Source organism: Archocentrus centrarchus, chromosome 13 (genome assembly GCF_007364275.1).
Source record: "Archocentrus centrarchus isolate MPI-CPG fArcCen1 chromosome 13, fArcCen1, whole genome shotgun sequence".
NCBI lineage: Eukaryota > Metazoa > Chordata > Actinopteri > Cichliformes > Cichlidae > Archocentrus > Archocentrus centrarchus.
Window position 1 is genome coordinate 30,279,763 of NC_044358.1, and position 19,986 is coordinate 30,299,748.

Below are 19,986 nucleotides of genomic sequence, written 5' to 3' on the forward strand. Positions count from 1 at the left end.
CCCACAACTTTTAATTAAGTGTCATGATCCTTGTTTTCTGTTGGTTTTGTTGAGCCCCTTTGTGTTTCTAGTTCTCCCATTACCTTCTGCTTTCTGTATTCCCCTTTCTGTCTCCTTCTCTGTCTCCATAATGTTAGTCTTAATACTTGTGTTTTTTTTTGTTGTTGTTTTTTTTGCCTTTCTGTTACTCCTGTTTTACTTTGAAGGTGTGGTTTTACTTCCTGCTTTTAGTGTTTTCCCACCTTTGTGACCCTCATTAGTTTCAACTGTGTTTGATTGCTTTCACGTGTACATGTCTGCCCTGTGTGTGTGCATACACACACACACACAGGGCAGACATGTGTGTGTGCATACAGCCTTGCCTCTCTCCTTGTCAGTTTGCTTCCAGTGTATCTACCTTTTGTTCCCTGTACTTCTTTGTGATTCTTTTTTTTTTTTTTTTTTGCCAATTGGACTGTGTGTTTCTCCAATTTTTGATCAACTATTAATCTGCTTTTTGTTGATTTAAACTGCCTCATGTGGTGGTGTCATGCAGTTGGGTCCTCTGTCCAGCAATTCCTGCTATTATGATTAATTGCTGTATAGCGACAGCAAAAATTGTCAAAGTGATTTACACTGTTTGAATAATGAGGATTAGACTTCTAAAAATACCTAAAATCAGGGCAAATGAAGTTCTTTAAGCTACAGAGGCAGCTTTAAAATTTGGTTTGCAGAACAAGGGCGATAAAAAGAAATGGGTCAATATTAAGTCAATATGAACTGACAAAAAAAACCTCACCTGGTTGAGTTTCTTCCATAAGTTGAGGATAGGTGAAAGTCCATTTGACCAGAGCTCTCTGTCAAACTTTGAACCTGTTGCGACTGAGCGGCTGAGGATGCGCAGCTGAGAAATTACCTGTAAATAATCAAAAACACAAATAAAGGAGTGTATTACAGAACTGTCTTTTAAAAAATGATTTTAACAGAATAATTTTCTTCATTTAGTAAGTGGTGTAATGCACATGCTCCTGTAAAACTGGGCTATTTTTCTTAAAATGTCACTCATATAATACGAAGTAGGTAAATGACTTATGATAAAGACAAATAACGCATAGTATTTACAAATCAATGCCTATTTTATGGGAAAATGCTAACATAATAAGTATGCAAGATGAAAAAACCCAAACAACAAGAAAGTGACACTGGATGCTAGACACCCCATGAATCAACACTGTTTCTGGGCCTGTAATGAGAGAGAGAGAGAGAGAGAGAACCCCAAACACATCTCCTTACATACCTAATCAGGCATGCTTAGCTTCAGGCTTAGAGTCTTGGACAGTACTTTTATCTAGGCTCAGTGTGTGTGTTTTGTGGTTGTGCGATTTTCTATTTATTTGTGTGTTACGAGTAAGGCAGCTCGTCTGATAAATGGCTTTCATTTGGTCCAGGAGAACTCTTTACTAACACTTGCTTTATCTTCTCTGCTCAGGAACTCAGGAGAGAAGCTGGGTATATATGTGGGTATATATACACGTGCATTTGCATGCATGTCTGAGCATATGAAAGAGGGAGAGGAAGGTAGGGAAAAAAAAACAAACAAACCAAACAATTGAAAACTTTACTGACAGCAGTATAAAAGAGGTTGATATCAAATATAATGTAATTCAAATAGTAATTTAAACATATTAAAAATAATCAATATTTTAATTAGTGACAACCAGACAGAAGCTGCAGAGAAAAAGATGCCACAGAAGGCACAGATGCCATTGTACTAATATATAAGCAATATGCAAAATCTGGAAAAATATACTTCTCTTTGCATACAATGTTTTGCTGTTATTTTAGTTTGACTGGGACATTTTTGCATGCTTGTTCCTAACTCTATCCAAAATACATATCTTTTACATTGTGCATAAACTATATGACTACATCTTATCATAAATCATGCCTGTAAGCCCAATCCTCAACAGACATTTAAGGCCATTATGACCCGTGCCAGGTAATTCATAAGATTAGACATTTATACTAAATGGTATCCACATAAACTACAGTTTCCCATGGGATATCTTGAGTGTATGAGGTTAACAGCACAACGTGCAGACAGTGAGAGTAAAGAAGGCATACATTTGGGGAAAAGAGAGAAAAAGAGAGCATGAAAGTGACAGTGACAAATGACAGCAGGAGAGGAGACAATGACATATGGGGAAGATGGGTACAGAAAGAGACATGGTAACACACCCACATAAGTGGTCTTTTGGGAGCCGTGTGAATTAAACTAGGGTGGCGGTTCCAGTGATCAGCAGACCACACTATGAATGAATTTAATTGCATTAACACCCACATGGGGACTGCACTTACAATCTGTAAAGGTTGTGTGTGGTTGAAGTGTGCTCACTGAGGATAATTACAATCAGAAGACATAAAAGTAGGAGAAGCAGCTACTTTCAGCTGGTCCCTTATTCACAAGGGGTTGCCACAGTGGGTAGCTCTGCATGTTTGATTTGACAGATTTTTAAAAAATGTGCTAGATGACTTTCCTAACGCAACTCCAGAAGGAAGGCATCTCCTGGAATCAAACCCAGAATCTTTTGCTTGTTAGGCCAATGAGTAAACCACTATACTATGGAGCCACTTACAATCAAAAACATACAAGATGTGAAAAAGTTCTGAGAAATCGATAGATTAGAGACTAATTGGCAACATCCTGGGAACCACCGGTCACTAGGGAATAATGTGTATTCCCCAACAGGTTGGCAAGTGGTTGCTGGAGGTTGTTGGCAGTCGCAAGATTAAATTGGTCACATGGGGATAAATGGTGCTGCGCCAAAACAAATGAACCTCCTCGTAATTGCTTTGGTTGCCAGCAGATTATTGGTTGCCCATGGTTTGCGTGGAAGACATCTGCAAAAACTTACCAATTAGTGGTGAAAACACTAGCAGTAGTGAACTTGTGAAAAGGGTTACCGAGATCATTCACCTGATTTAAATGTGGCAAACACGTTGGTTGCTTTTACTCTGAAGGTGAACAGTCTCCGTTTCCAGTTTGTGCTGCACTTTTTAACAGTTTCACTACAGCTTGGTGAGTAGTTGGCAAATGTTTGCAAAGACATCTTCCATGTAAACTTGGGGTGACCATGGCAATCTGCTCCCTATCAAACCAATTATGAGGAGACTTTCGATGCAACCGCCTTTTTTAAACTGATTTCACCTGAGTGACAGCTAGCAAGTTTGGTTAGTTCCCCTTGCAATTGTACCTTTGAAATGTGTGTCAAAGTGGCAATCCTTGAACTTTTACAAGTGGTGTGTGAAGACTGTATTTGTATGGCCTGAAATCTTCTGTATTATCAGTGCACTCTAAGGGGAACGCTGGCACACACAGTTCAGATCATCTGTATCTCCTTCAGATGCCTCAGGATGTTACAGCAGAACTTCACACTGACAGTCTCATGCTGGGGGACAAATTCACGGCGCACGACCTGATGAAAGCTGAATTCTGCCTTTGGGCTCGGAAACTGTGGAGTCTTCAACTGAAAACTGCTTGGTTGCAGCCAGTGATGATCTTTCACACGAAATTTGGGTCAGTTTGAAGTCGATGTTTGCTCTCTGCGCAAGTTTGACGTCAGTGGTGAAATCACAGAGGGCATGGTGTAAGTGGTCAAAACAGGAAATTGCAGGAGGAATCTAAAAATAGCTGAAAGCTCTCTGGGCATGCCCAAGAAGGTGATCTTGAATGTGAGATAACCCAAATTTTAAACTGGTAAGAAGAGTTTTAATGATCATACCTCATACAAACACAAAAACACAGCAAAATTATCTCACTGTGTTTATAATGTCACTTATTCCATTTCATTCTTACTTTGATTCCATCAACAGGTATACAAAGTTCTGTTATGAAAACAATGATTTTGCTCTTTAAAGCAAAACTGTGTGATAATAAATTTAACCTGTATATGTGCTCATGTTTTTGGTTACTCATCCAACTCACAAAAAAGTATCTTTACTTTCAATAACTAATTCTCAATAAGGATACCGGGCTTGAATGGGAAACAATGGGAAGACATATACATATTATTTCTCAGTACAAATGACAACAGCAATGAAAATGCACCAAACATGAGAAACACAGTTTAATTGTGCTGTGTGTGGCACATCTATACTGAGCCTCAACTTTTTGGATTCAAAAAGACCTTGGAGTAGACTATAGATGTACAACATCTGACCAAAGTCTTAAGCATCGTCCCCAGTGATGGCATAGTTACCTTGAAAAAGTAATCTGATTACTGATTACTTCTTTAAAAAGTAACTTAGTTACTTTATTGATTACTTAATTTTAGAAGTAACTAAGTTAGATTACAAGTTACTTTATTAGTTACATTCAACAGATGCCGGTGTTGTGCCAGAAAGTGATTGCCTGTATTTAAACAGCTGTAAATGACTTGTTGACCTATAATCTGTGAAACATATGTCAAAGATATCTCTCATGAATCACATCAGGTCCTTTTGAGTGAGAAACAGCATTTCTATCACAAGGTAGAAGCTGCACTCAGTTTTTCGCAAAGTGACTTTTATATATTTGTTTTTTTAATCAAGGTTAAAAACTGTCATTGACTTTAAAAATGTCTTTTAAAACAGAAATCTGGTTCAGAAGGCTGCAGAAATCACAACAAATATAACATCACAGTTCTACAAAGACACTTTAAGCGCACTCTATTAACCAATATAAGCAAAGACATTACACATGTCTTTGCTTATATTCTAAGCACATAGAAACATCAAAATCACTGTATGGCAGACGATCACTTTTTGGCCTCCTGCATTAGCCGCAGCTCTGCTTCGCTCCACCTGGTGGGGCGCGCTCTGTAAGTTTGACTGTGCCGTGCTGCGACCCCAAATGTTTCTTCAATTCTGACGTAGTGTTTTTGAAGCTAGATAGCACTTTGTCGCCAGCACAGAGTGCACAGCTAACCTTGATATTGTCATCTTAAGCTGACACAAACTCAAAATAGTGCCTGTATTTCCAGACGTCACTCTCCGAGACACAAGAAGAAAGCAAAAATATATCTTTTTACTAAGGAAAATTACAAAAATAGTAACGCACAGTGACTTGGATAAGTTACTTTAATCTGATTGCTGGACTACAAATGGTAACGCGCTAGATTACTCGTTACCAAAAAAAGTAGTCATATTAGAGTAACGCATTACTAAGTAACTAAGTAAGGCATTACTGACATCACTGATTGTCCCTCATTGTAGGTCAACATTTCTTAAATGTTGCACAATAACACAAGCAGATTCAAGTCAAAACATTTTTTTTTTGTGTGTGCTTCACAGAAAAACCAGTAAAGAATAAAATCAAGACCAACAAGTCCCAGCCTGGAAAAAAATAATTACTGGAAAATGTACTTTTTTTTTTCTTAACTAAACACTGAACACAGGTCGTACCCAAACACTACACAAAGATTAATGTGTTAGACGGACGATATGTTTGCATTACTAGATGTGAAAATTCCAAGATTCAAATAAGATGGTCAAGAAAGTGAACAGTGCAGTCATGCAACCTTCACTCCATATCCTGCTTCTGTCTTTTAAGATTTGCATCTCCCTCAAACTCACAGACACAGGCACGTGCGTGCACGCACAAACGCGCACATACAAAATCACGACACTGAAATAAAATTGTGTGTTTGTGTGAGACTGTTACACTGTATTACATCAGAATCTGCAGTGACCATAAACCGTTAAACACATTCACACATAGACACCAGGGTTTTCCCAACCCCAGTAAAGAAAGCACTTGATGGATTCAACTCACTATGTAGATTTTGTTCAAAAACTCCACAGGCTGGAAAACAAAAGCATCCATTTTTATGAGCTACAATCATCTCTACAAACTGTCAGAGTCCATATCTGTTGAGTACTGAAAAATACATCTATGGCTGAAATGTTATCAGAAACCCTCAAGTTGCTTCTGTTTATCATTTTGAAATGAAAAACCAAATTAAAAGTTCACAAGCACAGACTTGTTCAGATGATAAACTAACATTCTCATGTTACCAAAGGTGCCTTAAAACAACTACATGCAAAAATCACCATAGTGTGAAAAAATAAGATTTTGTTTTGTTTTTATTGGAATGAGATATATTACATGTCATCTTTTTCTTTAAAAAAAAAAAAAAAGAAGATTTCTATTTCACTAATGGTTGCCCAAATCATTTGTTTTTATACTTAATTACTTAAGAATATTGGTAAATAGAGCAATTGGATGTTTCCAAATATATAAATCACTAACACTTAAGAATAACCATAATTAATAAATGTTAAATTAATAGTTAATTAAGCTTCAGTGATTATGACATCAAGATAATGTTTACAAACTAACAATTAACTAAGTAGTAAACATTAATTATCATTGAATTGGTTATTAAAAGTAAAAGAAATGCCAACTTAAATTTAATTAACTACCAGTTTAGCATTTATTTATTATAAAGCGTTACTATTTCTGATAAAACATAAATCGTTTTCCCCGTAAAAGCCACATTTTCCATGTGGGTGCAGTGAGCTAAGAGAGTATTTCTCAGTGGATGACCAAAAAAAAAAAAAAAAGTCCTATTTACTCGAGAAACAAAAATCTGAGGGAAACAGCAGCAAGAGAAAGAGGATCTTTAACTAGAAGATGGGAGGGAGAGAGAAAGGAGAGAGGGAGAGGGCAGTAGAATAATGACCTTAGCCTCACTGCTGTGCAACTGCTGCTTGAAGATCAAAGGAGGAGGACTGACTTCAAGAGTAGTGACTTTTTTTGACACTAACCTGACCTTAACTGTACATTTATGGTGGCACTTGAAGCTTGAAAAAAAAGCCAAGTATTCCTGGCATCACAAGAAGCTCTTTGGAACACTGCCAAATCATGCCGAGGTAACATGGCTTATCATGTGGAGTTCATGCAAGCACTGCCAGGAATGCTGTTCCATCCCTCCAGTGGAGTTCCAGTGACTTGTAGAATCAATGCCAAGACACACCGAGGCTGTTCTGGCAGCACATTTCGACCGAACACCTCTCTAAGACAATGTTTGCTGATTTTCTTTTAATTTTTCATCTGTATACACATAAGATTGATGTGAGCTAGAGGCTGTGTGAGAGACTGTGCTTGTGTCTCTCCTTGTGTGAATAGGCTGGGCTGTTGTGTGTGGGCGCACCTGAGAGCTGCTGATTCTCTGGGAGGATCTCTCTATGTTGGCAGGCAGACCAAAGAATGCTGGCCTGTCATCCTCTGGGAGATTCTCTATTACTCTGCGGTAGTCCTGGGAAGAAACGCAGACACACACAGGTCACACACACAGACACACACCCACATGACAAGAGAGAAAATTAAAGCATGCTGCCAATTTATATCATGGCTCTAAGACACAAGACATTTTTGCGTTTCTAAGCATCATATACTAGTAAATGGAAAAAGTAAAATCTTGCAGCATGCTTGTTTGAGTTCTGTGTGGGAGCGTGGGGTTAATAATGCGATACTGAGCTTATTAGGGTGTGTTGTTTTTAATAGTTTGATGCAGCTTCTTTAACCATAGAAATTTGCCTTGAATAGCACTTTAAAAGCCTAAATTACTAAACTGATCTCCCACTCACTACTGACTGCTGCATTCTAGCAAAAGACTGTCAATTCAGGTTATAGATTTTCATATTGATCTTTTAAACAAATGGCCGCTCAGTGGCTCTGTGAAATGAACTAACATCTGACAAAGAATATAAACAGAATGCAAAGTAGCAGAAAAACAAAACTACTTATGTAAGCTTGAGAGCTACTACTGGCATTTATTTGCAGTGGCTACTTTATAAACCAACTGAAAATGTAGCTCACACTATACACAAACTAACTGAACCGCAACACAAACCTCAAATAGTAAATACAGTCAGCTGTTTTTGCTTCTTTGCCAGTGGACATGGGTTCATTCTGATTTACACAAACTACATAAAGCTTCAACTTAAGCTTAAATATGCATTTATCTGTAATAAAGTTAGATTTCTTAATCATTTAAATGAGATATTAAAGTTGCAGTCTCTCATAAAGCATCTAAGTATCTGTGCGACTACGTGTTACACCACTGTGCGATCCCGACAACCTACCAATATGGAGCAAGAGTTCGGGAGGCTGATCTGAGGGAGAAAGCATCCTCCTCTGCTTTTTCTCTGTCCAGCTGAGGCTGAGAGGAGATGTGCAGAGAAGAACTGCTCAAGGTAGGAGCGCAAGATGCGGAGGTCAGACGGGTTGTCAATACGTCCGCCGTAGATAGCACTCTCCAACAGGCCGTGGACAAACGCCCACTGAAATTGTTTACCACCTTAGAGATAACACATAAATACACAAATAAAACTTGTGTCAACACAGAAGGTAAAGAGCAGAAACAACACAGAAACGCAAATGCTGAGATGCCCAGGTTATTCATGAGTTGTACAAATTAAAGTGACAGGGAATCAAAGACCCCCACAGATAACCGCAAACGTAGACAAAAATGCAGAATTCATGTATTTCATGAGCTCTCCTACCTTCAAAAAGCCTGTCGATAATCTCAAACCCAGCACGAAGGTCTGACAAGGAAAACTCATAGAACTTTGTCCAACCCTGCAGATAAAGCGGAGATGGGCACACATAAGCACAGAAATAGCAAACGAAGGGTGACGACAACCACAAACAAACAAAACGGGGCTCTATCCAGATCCAAAAATTCATAAATGGGATTCAAAATCCAGATGGGATTGGGACAAGAGAGTTTAAGATTTGAAGTATTCATTTCCCATTTAAAAAAAAAAAAAAAAAAAAAAGGAAACCACTTCAGTCAAAAGAACAAAACAGAGATGCTAAAACATAACGGAGTGTGAGGGCTGTCTCAGTTTGTAAATATGTGTTTAATTCACTTCACTTAATCACCTGTTGTAAACTGCCCACTGTAGGTGGATGAGGTGAGAGGTGGTGGAAAATTGTGTGGGCATGTTCAGTAATTCTTCCAGTGATTAAGTGTATGTTGTTTGTTCAGTAATTGCGTGCTTGAATGTGTGTTCAAAGACTTTGATGAGGCATGTTTCACTGCCATTTAATACATTTGCTTACAGGTCTAAGTGTGAACATTCAGACTGTACTTGAGTATGCAGGCTTTTGTTGTTACACTGTAGCAAAGAAAGTGTGTTACAAAGTCAGCTGTTTAGCAGATGTAACTAAGCAGTCATCTTGTTGTCCTCTGGCCAAATGTTAATCATTCATACACACATGTACATGAATTCACCATTACACATTCTCTTTCATTATGAATATACACAACCTTGGAAATAGAAACCTGTCTGTTTCTAATCTCTCCTCTTTTTTCCACCCTTTGTTTTCTTTTTAATTTGTCTTTTAAATGATTTTTTCTGCACTGGCATGTAAAGAGAATGAAAACAAGAGAATAAATGAGAAAGGGAAGGAAGAAAGTAGATGAAGCAAGGAGGAAGTAAGTGATGGTGGAGTGGACAAGAGGCGCTGCGACTGTTTCAGTAATTAGGTGATCATGTTCTTGGATGAGAAACAACACTACCGTCTCAAATGAAAACACTTACCAGAGATTCAGTGACAGAGAGAGAGAACAAAAGACAAGACAACTGTAGATAGAGAGGCTAAAACAAAAATCGGGAAACAGGACAGGAAATTTGAATTTAAAGAAAGGGGAATGCAGAGATAGACTTACACATTACACAGAGGCGTTCTATGTTAGTTACAGTTTGCTTCCTCCTACTGTATACTGCAATCAGTCCTTTCTTTCAAAATACACTGACTGGTCACTTTATTAGACACACATGCAACTCAAGACAACCTGTTCAAGTTCAAACTAAGCATCAGAAAGAGTAAGAAAAGTACAGAAACTGCTGATCTACTGGCATGCCACTACATAACCATCTATAGGGTTAACTCTAGAGAAAATATCCAGTGAGCAGCAGTTCTCTGGGTGACAGCACCTTGTTGAGGTCAGAATGGCGAGACTGCTTCAAGATGACAGGAAGGCAACAGTAACTCAAACCACTCATTACAACCAAGGTATGGAGAAGAGAATCTCTGAACACACAACATGTTGAATCTGAAAGCAGATGGGCTACAGCAGCAGAAGAGCACACTGGGTTCCACTCCTGTCAGCTAAGAACAGGAAACTGAGGCTACAATTCACACAGGCTGACCAAAATTGGACGACAGAAGACTGGAAAAATGCTGCCTGGTCCGATGAGACTTGAATTCTGCTGTGGCCTTTGGACAGTAGGGCCAGAACTTGGTGTAAACAGCATGAAGCCATGGATTCATCCTGCCTTGTATCAGCATTTCAGGTTGGTGGTGTAATGGTATGGGTAATATTTTCTTGGCACACTTTGGGCCCCTTAATACCAATTGATTATTGTTTAAATGCCACACCCTACCTGAGTATTGTTATTCACCATGTCCATCCCTTTATGACCACAGTGTACCCATCTTCTGATGGCTGCATGCAGCAGGATAACGCACCATGTCACAAATCATGACAATGAGTTCACTATACCCAAATGGCCTCCACAGTCACCAGATGTGACAGAACAGAAGATTCACATCAGCCAACAAATCTGCAGCAACTGTGTAGTGATTCATGTCAGTATGGACCAAACTCTCTGAGGAATGTTTCCAGCAACTCTTTGAATGTGTGCCACAAAGAATTAAGGCAGTTTTTAAGACCAAAGGGATCCAACCCAGTACTAGCAAGGTGTACCTAATAAAAAGTGGCGAGTGCATTTAACTGTGAGAAGGAGAACTTAGGGGTGAATACTGGAACTAAACCAGAGGGAATCAGAGAGACAGAAAAAGAGCAAAAAAGCAACTGTGTGTTGACTAGCAGACACCATCCTGCTGTAACTGGAGTCCTAGATTACTAACCAGTCTGACATACCATTTAATTTGACAAATGGAAACATAACACAGCAAACTATCAAGTATTCACATATAAGTGGTATCCTTCAATTTGCTGAAGTCGCTCTATATTTTATTAGAATGCACTCAAATTGCTCAATACCAAGCAAACCACCGCTTAGAAACTCAAGAAGCTTTTGTTCATGTATTGTTCCATCACGTGAGAAAACATGAAAAGGTAATAATCCATCAAGACTGAATCTTGTGTTAGGACCTGAAAGTACAAGTATAACAGCACACGCCATCAGTCTTTCCTAGAAGGCATTTATAATGTTGCACGCAGTTTTCCACTTCAAAAGGTACAAAAATCACAGTGTTGTATTAAGAAAATAGCATAAGGAAGAAGTTTAAATCTTGCTTACTTTCTCACGCCGCACACCTGGCCAGACGCTGTGCGTAGCAGGCGTGAATGTCAGACTGTCACTTTAATAAAGCTACAGAAATAGTAGATTATGAGAGGGAACAGAACCATCTAATTTCCCAATGCACCAGCTCATACCTACTTTTACAGGTTATGTCTGCTGCATTAGACATTCTGAAAATCCATTTATTTATGTGTCAGTGACTCCAAACCGTCAACTCAGATTTATTACATTAAATTAAAGCAGGAATTAAATACAATTTTGAGTCACTGATAAAAACAAACAAACAAACAAGCAAAAAAAGTACAATTAATTTATCAAAGATTTTCAATCTGTTCAACTTGTTTTGTTAATTTATACCAGTGGGTCCATTCCACCCCAATTCATCAAAATAAATAAATTCCCACCTGGCCATCATAGATTTGCTTGAAAAACTTTCAGGGTAAAGATAGACTTCTTAACAGGAATTATGCAAAATTTCAGCTCCCTCCTGTCGTTTGTTTTTTTTTTTTAAAACAAAAGCAAAACAAAAATATAGTTTAGGGTTTTTTTTACAATTTTTTTTTAACATTGCCTTTTTTTATTTTTGAGGGGCAATTTAAAAATTCTATTATCCAGAAAACTACTTGAGCTACGTCCTTCAAATTTTGTGGGGTAAATATCTGTTACTGTGGCTCTATGAACATAGACTCTCAGGAGTGTAATTCATGTTAACATAGAATGACAGATGTTCGAATTCCACATAAGATTTGCCTGTTCAATCTCTGACAGCAGATTTGGAGGCCTGTGGAAACCTCAATGTTGCAGGCTGGGGACTGAGCAAGTTTCTGTTAATCCAGAATTTGTGATGATGGTGATGATGCTCTCTCTCATTTTCCCAACAAGCATTTTTGACCTAGGGATCTGAAAATTTGCATAATTCCAATTAAGAAGTGTATCTTTCCCCAGGATTTTTTAAAGGCTAATCTGAGATAGCCAGGTGGAGGCATCTGATGAATTGATATGGAATGATCTCAATACATCAATGGCTTGAGTTTAAACCAAGAAAATAAACAGCTAGATTTTCTCTATAGGAATGGAAATCATAGAATTCTGTACACGTTGGCCATCTTATGCAGAAATGAGCACCTCAAACGAAAACAACTCGAATCCAGAAGGGAATCCTAATCAAATACTGCTGAAGTACTTTTAAATATGATTAAAAAACTCATATGGACCAAAAAAATAAATAAATAAAACTATCAGTTTGTGCTATGGGTCATTAGTTCCATTTCCTTCATAAGACTGGGTAACAACATCAAAGGTATTTCCCATGTTTCCACTGTCTGTTACATTAGAAACAGTACACATAATTGCTTTGTAAGCAGAATGCATGAAAAGCATCAGGTGCCTCACCAATGTAGAGTCTATTTTGCAAACTGTGTGTTGCCCAGACAATAGGGTTACTACAAAGGATCATATTAGTTGCATGTAAACATTTACACACGTATACATATACACACGCAAAGACTCAGCTGGCATTTTGGGTGTATTGACTATTAAATTCTGGACCAATATTGATGTTAAAAAAAAAAAAAAAAGTCCAGTTTTCATAGGTGACATGTTTTTCATTTCCGGAAACAAAGGAATGTTCATGATTGATACATTATTTATGTGTTTTAAAGATCTTCATCACACTGCTGTTACTGTATGTCTTAAGAGTGTCACGTGTTGGATGACAGAAATTTTCTTCAACTTAGTACCTCTCAATCAGAACGTATATTGTTCAGTACCACGAACTGCACTGCTCCTTTTGGACTAAATGAAAACCCGCCATCTCACTTCCATCGGCTCCTTGTTTGTTTTAGAATTGATTTAAAGATTTTACTGATCACTACACAGCAGATAGGTGACTCAATATAAGCTGGTTTGGAGCATTAGACCCTCAGGTGGGTACCTTCTGGAAGACCAAAGTCAAGGCTTAAATCTAAAGGTGACCCCTCAGCTTTGGAACAACCTGCCTGAGGAGAGAATCAGTGACTTCCTTTAAATCCCTTCTCGAAAAACATTTCTATATAAATAAAAAAGTGTTAAAAGATAGAACTTTGTTGCTATGTTGCTTAGTTTCTTTTACAGTCTTTTCATACATTTTAATTGAACTGTTTGTGTTTTTTATTATTGCTTTCACAGGCATTTCTTACTTATTTTGACACATTTCATTTTCCTATCTTAAATTAACCATCATTTTAACTTATTTTGTTAGCATTACTATAACTTTGTGTTCATTTTCAATGTGTGTATCTTTCTTTTGCTTCTCTGTCAAAGCCCTTTGTTTTTAAAGGTGAAATTATTATTACTATCTTTTTGTAGCTCACGTATTAGGTTGTCACCACCCTTGTTGTCAATATCTGCCACGTAGCTTTCACCCACATAACTTGTCAATTTCTTTATCTGCTCACATTTAACTTGACACAGCAAACAAGAAAAAGGATGCACAAATGATAAATATAATGTAAGTCGAATAAGGAACGGATCCATGCCATTATGACCATCTTTGAGGCGTCTGCTGCCTAGTACAGAACTGAACATATGGAACAGTGTCCTGGCATAAAGACTGTGGCCTCCTTGAATGCTGGGCTTTTTCTTACACCTCTACTTGAAGATGGTATCTTCCAGAAACTGACAGCAGGTTTGGGAATTGATCTTTGGTCCATCTTCAATTTCAAAGATCCCAACTAGATCATCCTAAATGGTAGATGCCCACAACAGCACCCTTTCTCAGCCCTGCTGGAGCCTCACACGAAGTGATGTCCTTTATCAATTACTAAATCCAGCGACAGGCCCAAACATCTGGTTTATTAATAACTTTCAAAAATCTGTCTTCAGATATTTCCTGGCTTAATCTTGAGACCTCATATCATATAGTTTCACACAGCTTTGGAACCATGTAGACCATTCACAACAAATGTTTAATTGTCTGGTAACTTTTTTAAAAACTTTTTTATATGCTAGCTGAATCTCTGTTTTCTTGTACATTTTAAAGTTGCCTAATAATTCTGTACACCATGATTAAAACTGTTAGTCACCCTCTTTTATTACACATGCATCACATAGGATTTGTATTTTGAAAATGTGCATAGTAATAATGACAAGACTGGAATACTCACTCACCTAATAATTAGTCACTGAGAACTATAATTAGCGTATTTGTGTATTTTACCTGGGGTATGTAGTTTCGTCTCTCTTGACACACAGCGTGAAACCAAGCCAGACAGAACAGGGACTGAGCTCTGGCTAGAACACCTCCTGCACACAAACAATCAACGCAATGTCACAAAAAAAAATAGGTACAGTAACCGATCATAATGAGATGCATACTGAGAAGCTGTGTTTTTTGTTTGTTTGTTTTTTAAGGCTGTATTTACCTACCAGTGGATTTTACTCTGTACCTGCATTAGGCACATTTTTCATTTCCTGTCCAGAAGCTGTGAGTTTGGTTCACATGACAAGCAGCTAAAGCTAATATCATGCAGTGATATCACCTACATTGATTATACTACACTGTAAACCCGGATAAGTTGAATCTACTTTAAAAAACCAAGGTAACCCGTTGCCTTAAATTCTTTAAGTAATGAAACAGTTTTTTTAACTCAGCCTGTTAAGTAAGCACTACTCCATTTTCAATTGAACTAAATTGTATGTTCTAATTGACCAAACTTATCTTTTATAGTTCATGAAAAAATAAAATGTATTTTTTTTTTTTTTTTAAACTTTATTATTTATTTTGATGTAGAAAAATAACATACAACCAAACAAACAAGAGGGCTAGGGCAGGTACCAGGCGATCACATTATTCATCATATTTTACAGGCACATTACTATTCTATATATACACTAGGAACAGGTTACAAATCAACCAGAGGGGCAAAATACACCCAAATCACACAAGTTAATAAAATGTCTTTTGATCAGTCAGTTCCCCCTATCCTTTTCATGGTTGTGGGGGGGTGGTGGGGGCTGGAGCCTATCCCAGCTGACAAGGCAGTAAGATGCAGGGTACACCCCGTACAGGTCACCAGCCTGTTACAGGGCTGACACAGACAACCATTCACACCTGTGGCCAATTTAGAGAGACCAATTAACTTAACCCCAGTAACTGCATGTCTTCAGATTGTGGGAGGAAATCCATACAGACACAGGGAGAACATACAAACTCCACACACCAAGAATCCCGGGCTAAGGTGGAATTGAACCCAGACTATCAGATAGCTATTCTAGCTGTGAGGCAGCAGTGCTAACCACCACGCCACCATGCTGCCCTGTAACACAAATATTTTTTACAGTGTTGAACTGTGTCTGTTTAAATTTGGTAAATAAACAAACATGATAAAACTCAGCCCTGCTGAACGCTGGTACATTAACATTTACAAATATCATTTGTCCATGGAACAATAAAAAACTATACGAGAGAGCGCTGTGACCAAAAACCAAACAAAAACACCAAATATCTTCTATTCCACACAGCGAGAGGCCTGGGCCAAGCCGGAATTGAACCCAGACATTCCAGATGGCATTCTACCTGTGAGGCAGCAGTGCTAACCATCATGCCACCATGCAGCTGCACATTAATCCAGTCTATTTAAACTGGTATAAACTAGATTTTTAGCAGGTGCAAAACTTGATGATATTTAGTTGTTTGAACTCAAACACATGATTACAATAAGATAGACCATCAAAAAGTACAGTCTACTCAGCATTAACAAGTAATGTTCACATTCTAGGCAATTTTAAGTAATATGAAATCAATATTTTTAAGTGGAATCAAAATCTGGGTTTACAGTGTAGTGCAAGAACATTCACAAAATCAAAGAAAGTGAACTGTCCCCTTACAAGACAGGAAACAACAGGAGAAGAGAAGAGAAGAGAAGAGAGAAGAGAAGAGAAGAGAAGAGAAGAGAAGAGAAGAGAAGAGAAGAGAAGAGAAGAGAAGAGAAGAGAAGAGAAGAGAAGAGAAGAGAAGAGAAGAGAAGAGAAGAGAAGAGAAGAGAAGAGAAGAGAAGAGACAACCTTTACTGATCTGCTCTGGTGTCCAGGACTCATATGTTCTCAGCAGATTCTTTTTTAACCCCGGAGGATCCTGAAGATGCAACAGAAAAAAGATGTCGGAGGAGGAAAGGAATAATATGAATGGTAGTAATCATTCACAACATTCACAAATAAATTCAAGATCAAATTGCAAACATAAAAACAAAGCTGTAAGCTCCAAACACAGCGTGTTTATTGCCTGTCATACAAGCAAATAAATATTGTATGGAAGGCATTAAACATACTTACAGAGTTTTTGTTTAGTTGTGTTTTGTATTTGGAACTTAAGCTAACACCAGTATGCAGGGCAGGCAAACATTCGAGCAAAAGTCTTTTTGAAGAGTTTCATTAATTGCAAAAAATAATTATAACTGTAGCAAAGAATTAGCAACTACTTTCTGCACTGATTGTTAAATAAGATATTTTTTAGCCTATCAACAGACTTACTAAGAAAAAAGAAAAAGAAAAAAAAAAAGGGAAAAAACCTTCTGTAAATCTAAAAATAATTCTTCAGTTGGCCTGTGCTGAATGTCCAATTTACCACAGGGAGGACTGGGACACAAGACTTTTGACACAGAGTGCTTTTGGTACGCTTGCACAAACAGCCATCAGACTATACATGCGTATTTAACTATTGAATATAAATGTTATACTATCATTTAGCTGGAGCATCTGCCACATAACTCAGCACATATTGTTCCTCTAAACAGTTCTCTGTAAATGTAATTCCTCTGCCAACAATATGCCCCATTTATGTTGAAACCAATCAGTATACATTGACTTTGTTCACACATTAACAGCTTAGCTGAAGATCTGGTACACCATCTGGTGGTTTTGACAATACACACGGCCAGTAATGCATGCACAAAATTTGGCGAAGTTGGTCAGTTTACTAAATATGTTACCAAATTAGTAGATTAGATATATTTGATTAGCTGCAGACCAATCAAGCAATTCATGTCTGTATGATCCCCACCCCCCCCAAATTTACATTTACATACATTATATACATAATTTATGGCTTCAGATATTAGTGTTAACATGTGTCCCAGAGCCGACAGATGTTGTATTACAGTAGGCTGGTTGCCACGGGCCTGTGCTCAGAAAGTGTATAAGCAAATGCAAACTATGTCAATAGATTTTTCCCACAAAAGTGTGTGCGACAAAAAAAGACGACTGACATAAAGAAAAACAGAAAGACAGACAGGAAATTCATGCAGCATGCTTGGCTGCTGAAGCAGCTAACCCCATGAGCATGACTCCCATCAGAAACACACTGAGCACCAGAACATGCACTAACACACAAACTGCAGGCTTCTGCATCTTCCAGTGTATTACATGGAGTAGGAACGACACACGTGTTTACAGGATCATTTGAGATGCTGTATAAAGAAGTAGGGATGTATACACATAATTGTACAGAATCCCTGCAAAAATGCATGGGTACATCTTTAAGTTGTGCAGTAAGAGTTAGAACAACACTATCCAACACAAAACATATGGCACTGGATATGTTTTTGTATGCATGTGTGTTTGCATGTGCATGTACCTCATACGTGATCTTAAGGCTGGACTGCAGCAGAATGGGGGGAAATCTGGGGTGAACTTCTGCTGTCAGCCAAAGACGGAAGCCTGCTTTGGGACGCAGCACATTTAGCTCCTATGGGGTAAAAACAGTGCACACATGAAAAACATTAAAATACATGCCAATAAACCATAGCTAAAATCTTAGCATTATTATACAGTATAATACCTGACAATTAATCCAGTACATACAAATGTTAGCAGAATTATTTTTCCATTCCACTGCTTCCCGACCCACTTACGTGTTCAAATCTTACATCTAAACCTCATTCAATAGTTGAAACAATAAAATGACTCCTTAACTGCAATTATTTAGACACTGTAAATGAAAATAAAAGCCAGTCTTCTGAAGTGCTTATTTTGTTGTAAAAGGTTAAAGTCTATCCTAGTATGTTCACTGTGTTTAATGCCATCCGTCTGCCATTAACACATGTCCATTTGGACTTTTTCATCTCCATAACTTAATACACTGACCTCTATAGACTAGAACCTAAATTTGAATCTGAATACACAAATAACTAAGACCCTCTAAAAACAATGTTTAAACCTTTTCGTCATAATTTTATTTGCGTAACATAAACATTTATTCAATCAACCTTTATGTATGCAGTGTAGAGGAATGTCAGTGTTTCTGCATGTATACAGTATTTTTGGTTGGTAAGCCACTTAACAATGACCTCAAGGGATGAACCAGTGCTGTGTCTACACATAACAAAACACTTAGCAAAGGACCAATTTTAAATTGTATCTTTAGGCACTTTATTAATAGCACCCTGTTGCAAAAACTCATAATTTATTGCAAATTCTTTTTGGTTGAATTTATGAAAAATGCTAAAGACAACACAATTTATAGGCATAAAACAGTATTTTTTGCACCAACAAGCTGATTCCAAAAGGCTCAGCATGGTGTGCAGTGTGTTGGCATGGTGTGCTAAAATTTTTAAAAAATTAGAGGAAACCACACAAGTGGAGGACAAATCAAGAAGTGGTTGGCCTAAAATATGTACAACTACAGCATATGAACAGGATCTGAAAGTCATGTCCTTAAGAAATATGAACAAAAAAAATCCAGCAAAGACCAGACGCAGGATTTGAGAGTTGCATCTTCTTAAGGAAGGGAAACAGCAACAAAAGGCTGGGGTATGTAAAAATTCACAAGAACTGGACTTAGGTCTTATGGAGCAATTAATCCAAACTTGAAATTTGTGGTTTAAATTGTCGTCAATATGTAGAGAAGTGAAGAGAGGTACAACAGTGTCTACAGCCATCTGTAAGGGTCTGTCATGGCTTTAGGGGCCACTGGTGTTGGGAATCTCGTCAAATTTGATGGAATTATGAATGCAGAAAAGTACCATCAGATTTTGATCCACCATGCAAAGCATCTGATTGTCACCTGCTTCATTTTCCAGCATGACAATGATCCCAAACACACTGCCAGTGCAGTAAAATTATACCTGGATAGAAAAAAAAACACACAATGGAGCAGTGCTGGTCATGGACTGGCCTCTCCAGAGCCCAAACCTCAACATTATTGATTATTGATTAATTTGACAGAGAACGGAACAAAAGGCAGCCGACATCCAAAGAATAGCTTTGAATGTCCTTCAAGAAGCCTGGAGAACTATTCCCGAAGACTGCTTAAAGAAATTACAAGAAAGCTGCCTCAGAGTGTTCAGTCTGTGCTGAAGAATAAATGTGGTCATACCAAAAGTTGACTTTCAAGCTCGTTAGATTTGTACAAACTCAGTTTTTGCCTGCTATGTTGTATGCTTACACACGTTTCAATAAATCCCTGCACCTATTTCCCATTTTCCTAGCAAAAAATAAAGAAACGAGGGGTGCCTCAAGACCTTTGCACAGTACTATATGTAGAGAAATACATTTATATATTAATTAAACTAGCCCTATCTTTTTTCTTTCTCAGTCTCTTTATAAGTAATTGTTTCTCTTTTAGAATCATTGTACTGTGACAAATTCTCCACAATGACAAATCCATTCACTCTCTTTTTTCTTCTTCTGCCAGCCTCTTTTTTTTTTGTC

General features: G+C 37.8%; 1 protein-coding gene across 3 annotated transcripts in view; it reads right to left on the reverse strand.

Moving 5' to 3' along the window:
* dync2h1 (dynein cytoplasmic 2 heavy chain 1) overlaps window positions 1-19,986 on the reverse strand; it is a 133,803-nt gene that overhangs the window by 17,886 nt on the left and 95,931 nt on the right. For all 3 annotated transcript variants that reach the window (XM_030744320.1, XM_030744321.1, XM_030744319.1), the window contains 7 exons: window positions 17,912-18,022; window positions 16,345-16,414; window positions 14,498-14,583; window positions 8,527-8,602; window positions 8,107-8,321; window positions 7,173-7,277; window positions 779-895 (listed from right to left, as the gene is read on the reverse strand). In XM_030744320.1, the coding sequence (XP_030600180.1) occupies window positions 779-895; window positions 7,173-7,277; window positions 8,107-8,321; window positions 8,527-8,602; window positions 14,498-14,583; window positions 16,345-16,414; window positions 17,912-18,022 (780 nt within the window). The remainder of the gene's footprint in view (window positions 1-778; window positions 896-7,172; window positions 7,278-8,106; window positions 8,322-8,526; window positions 8,603-14,497; window positions 14,584-16,344; window positions 16,415-17,911; window positions 18,023-19,986) is intronic.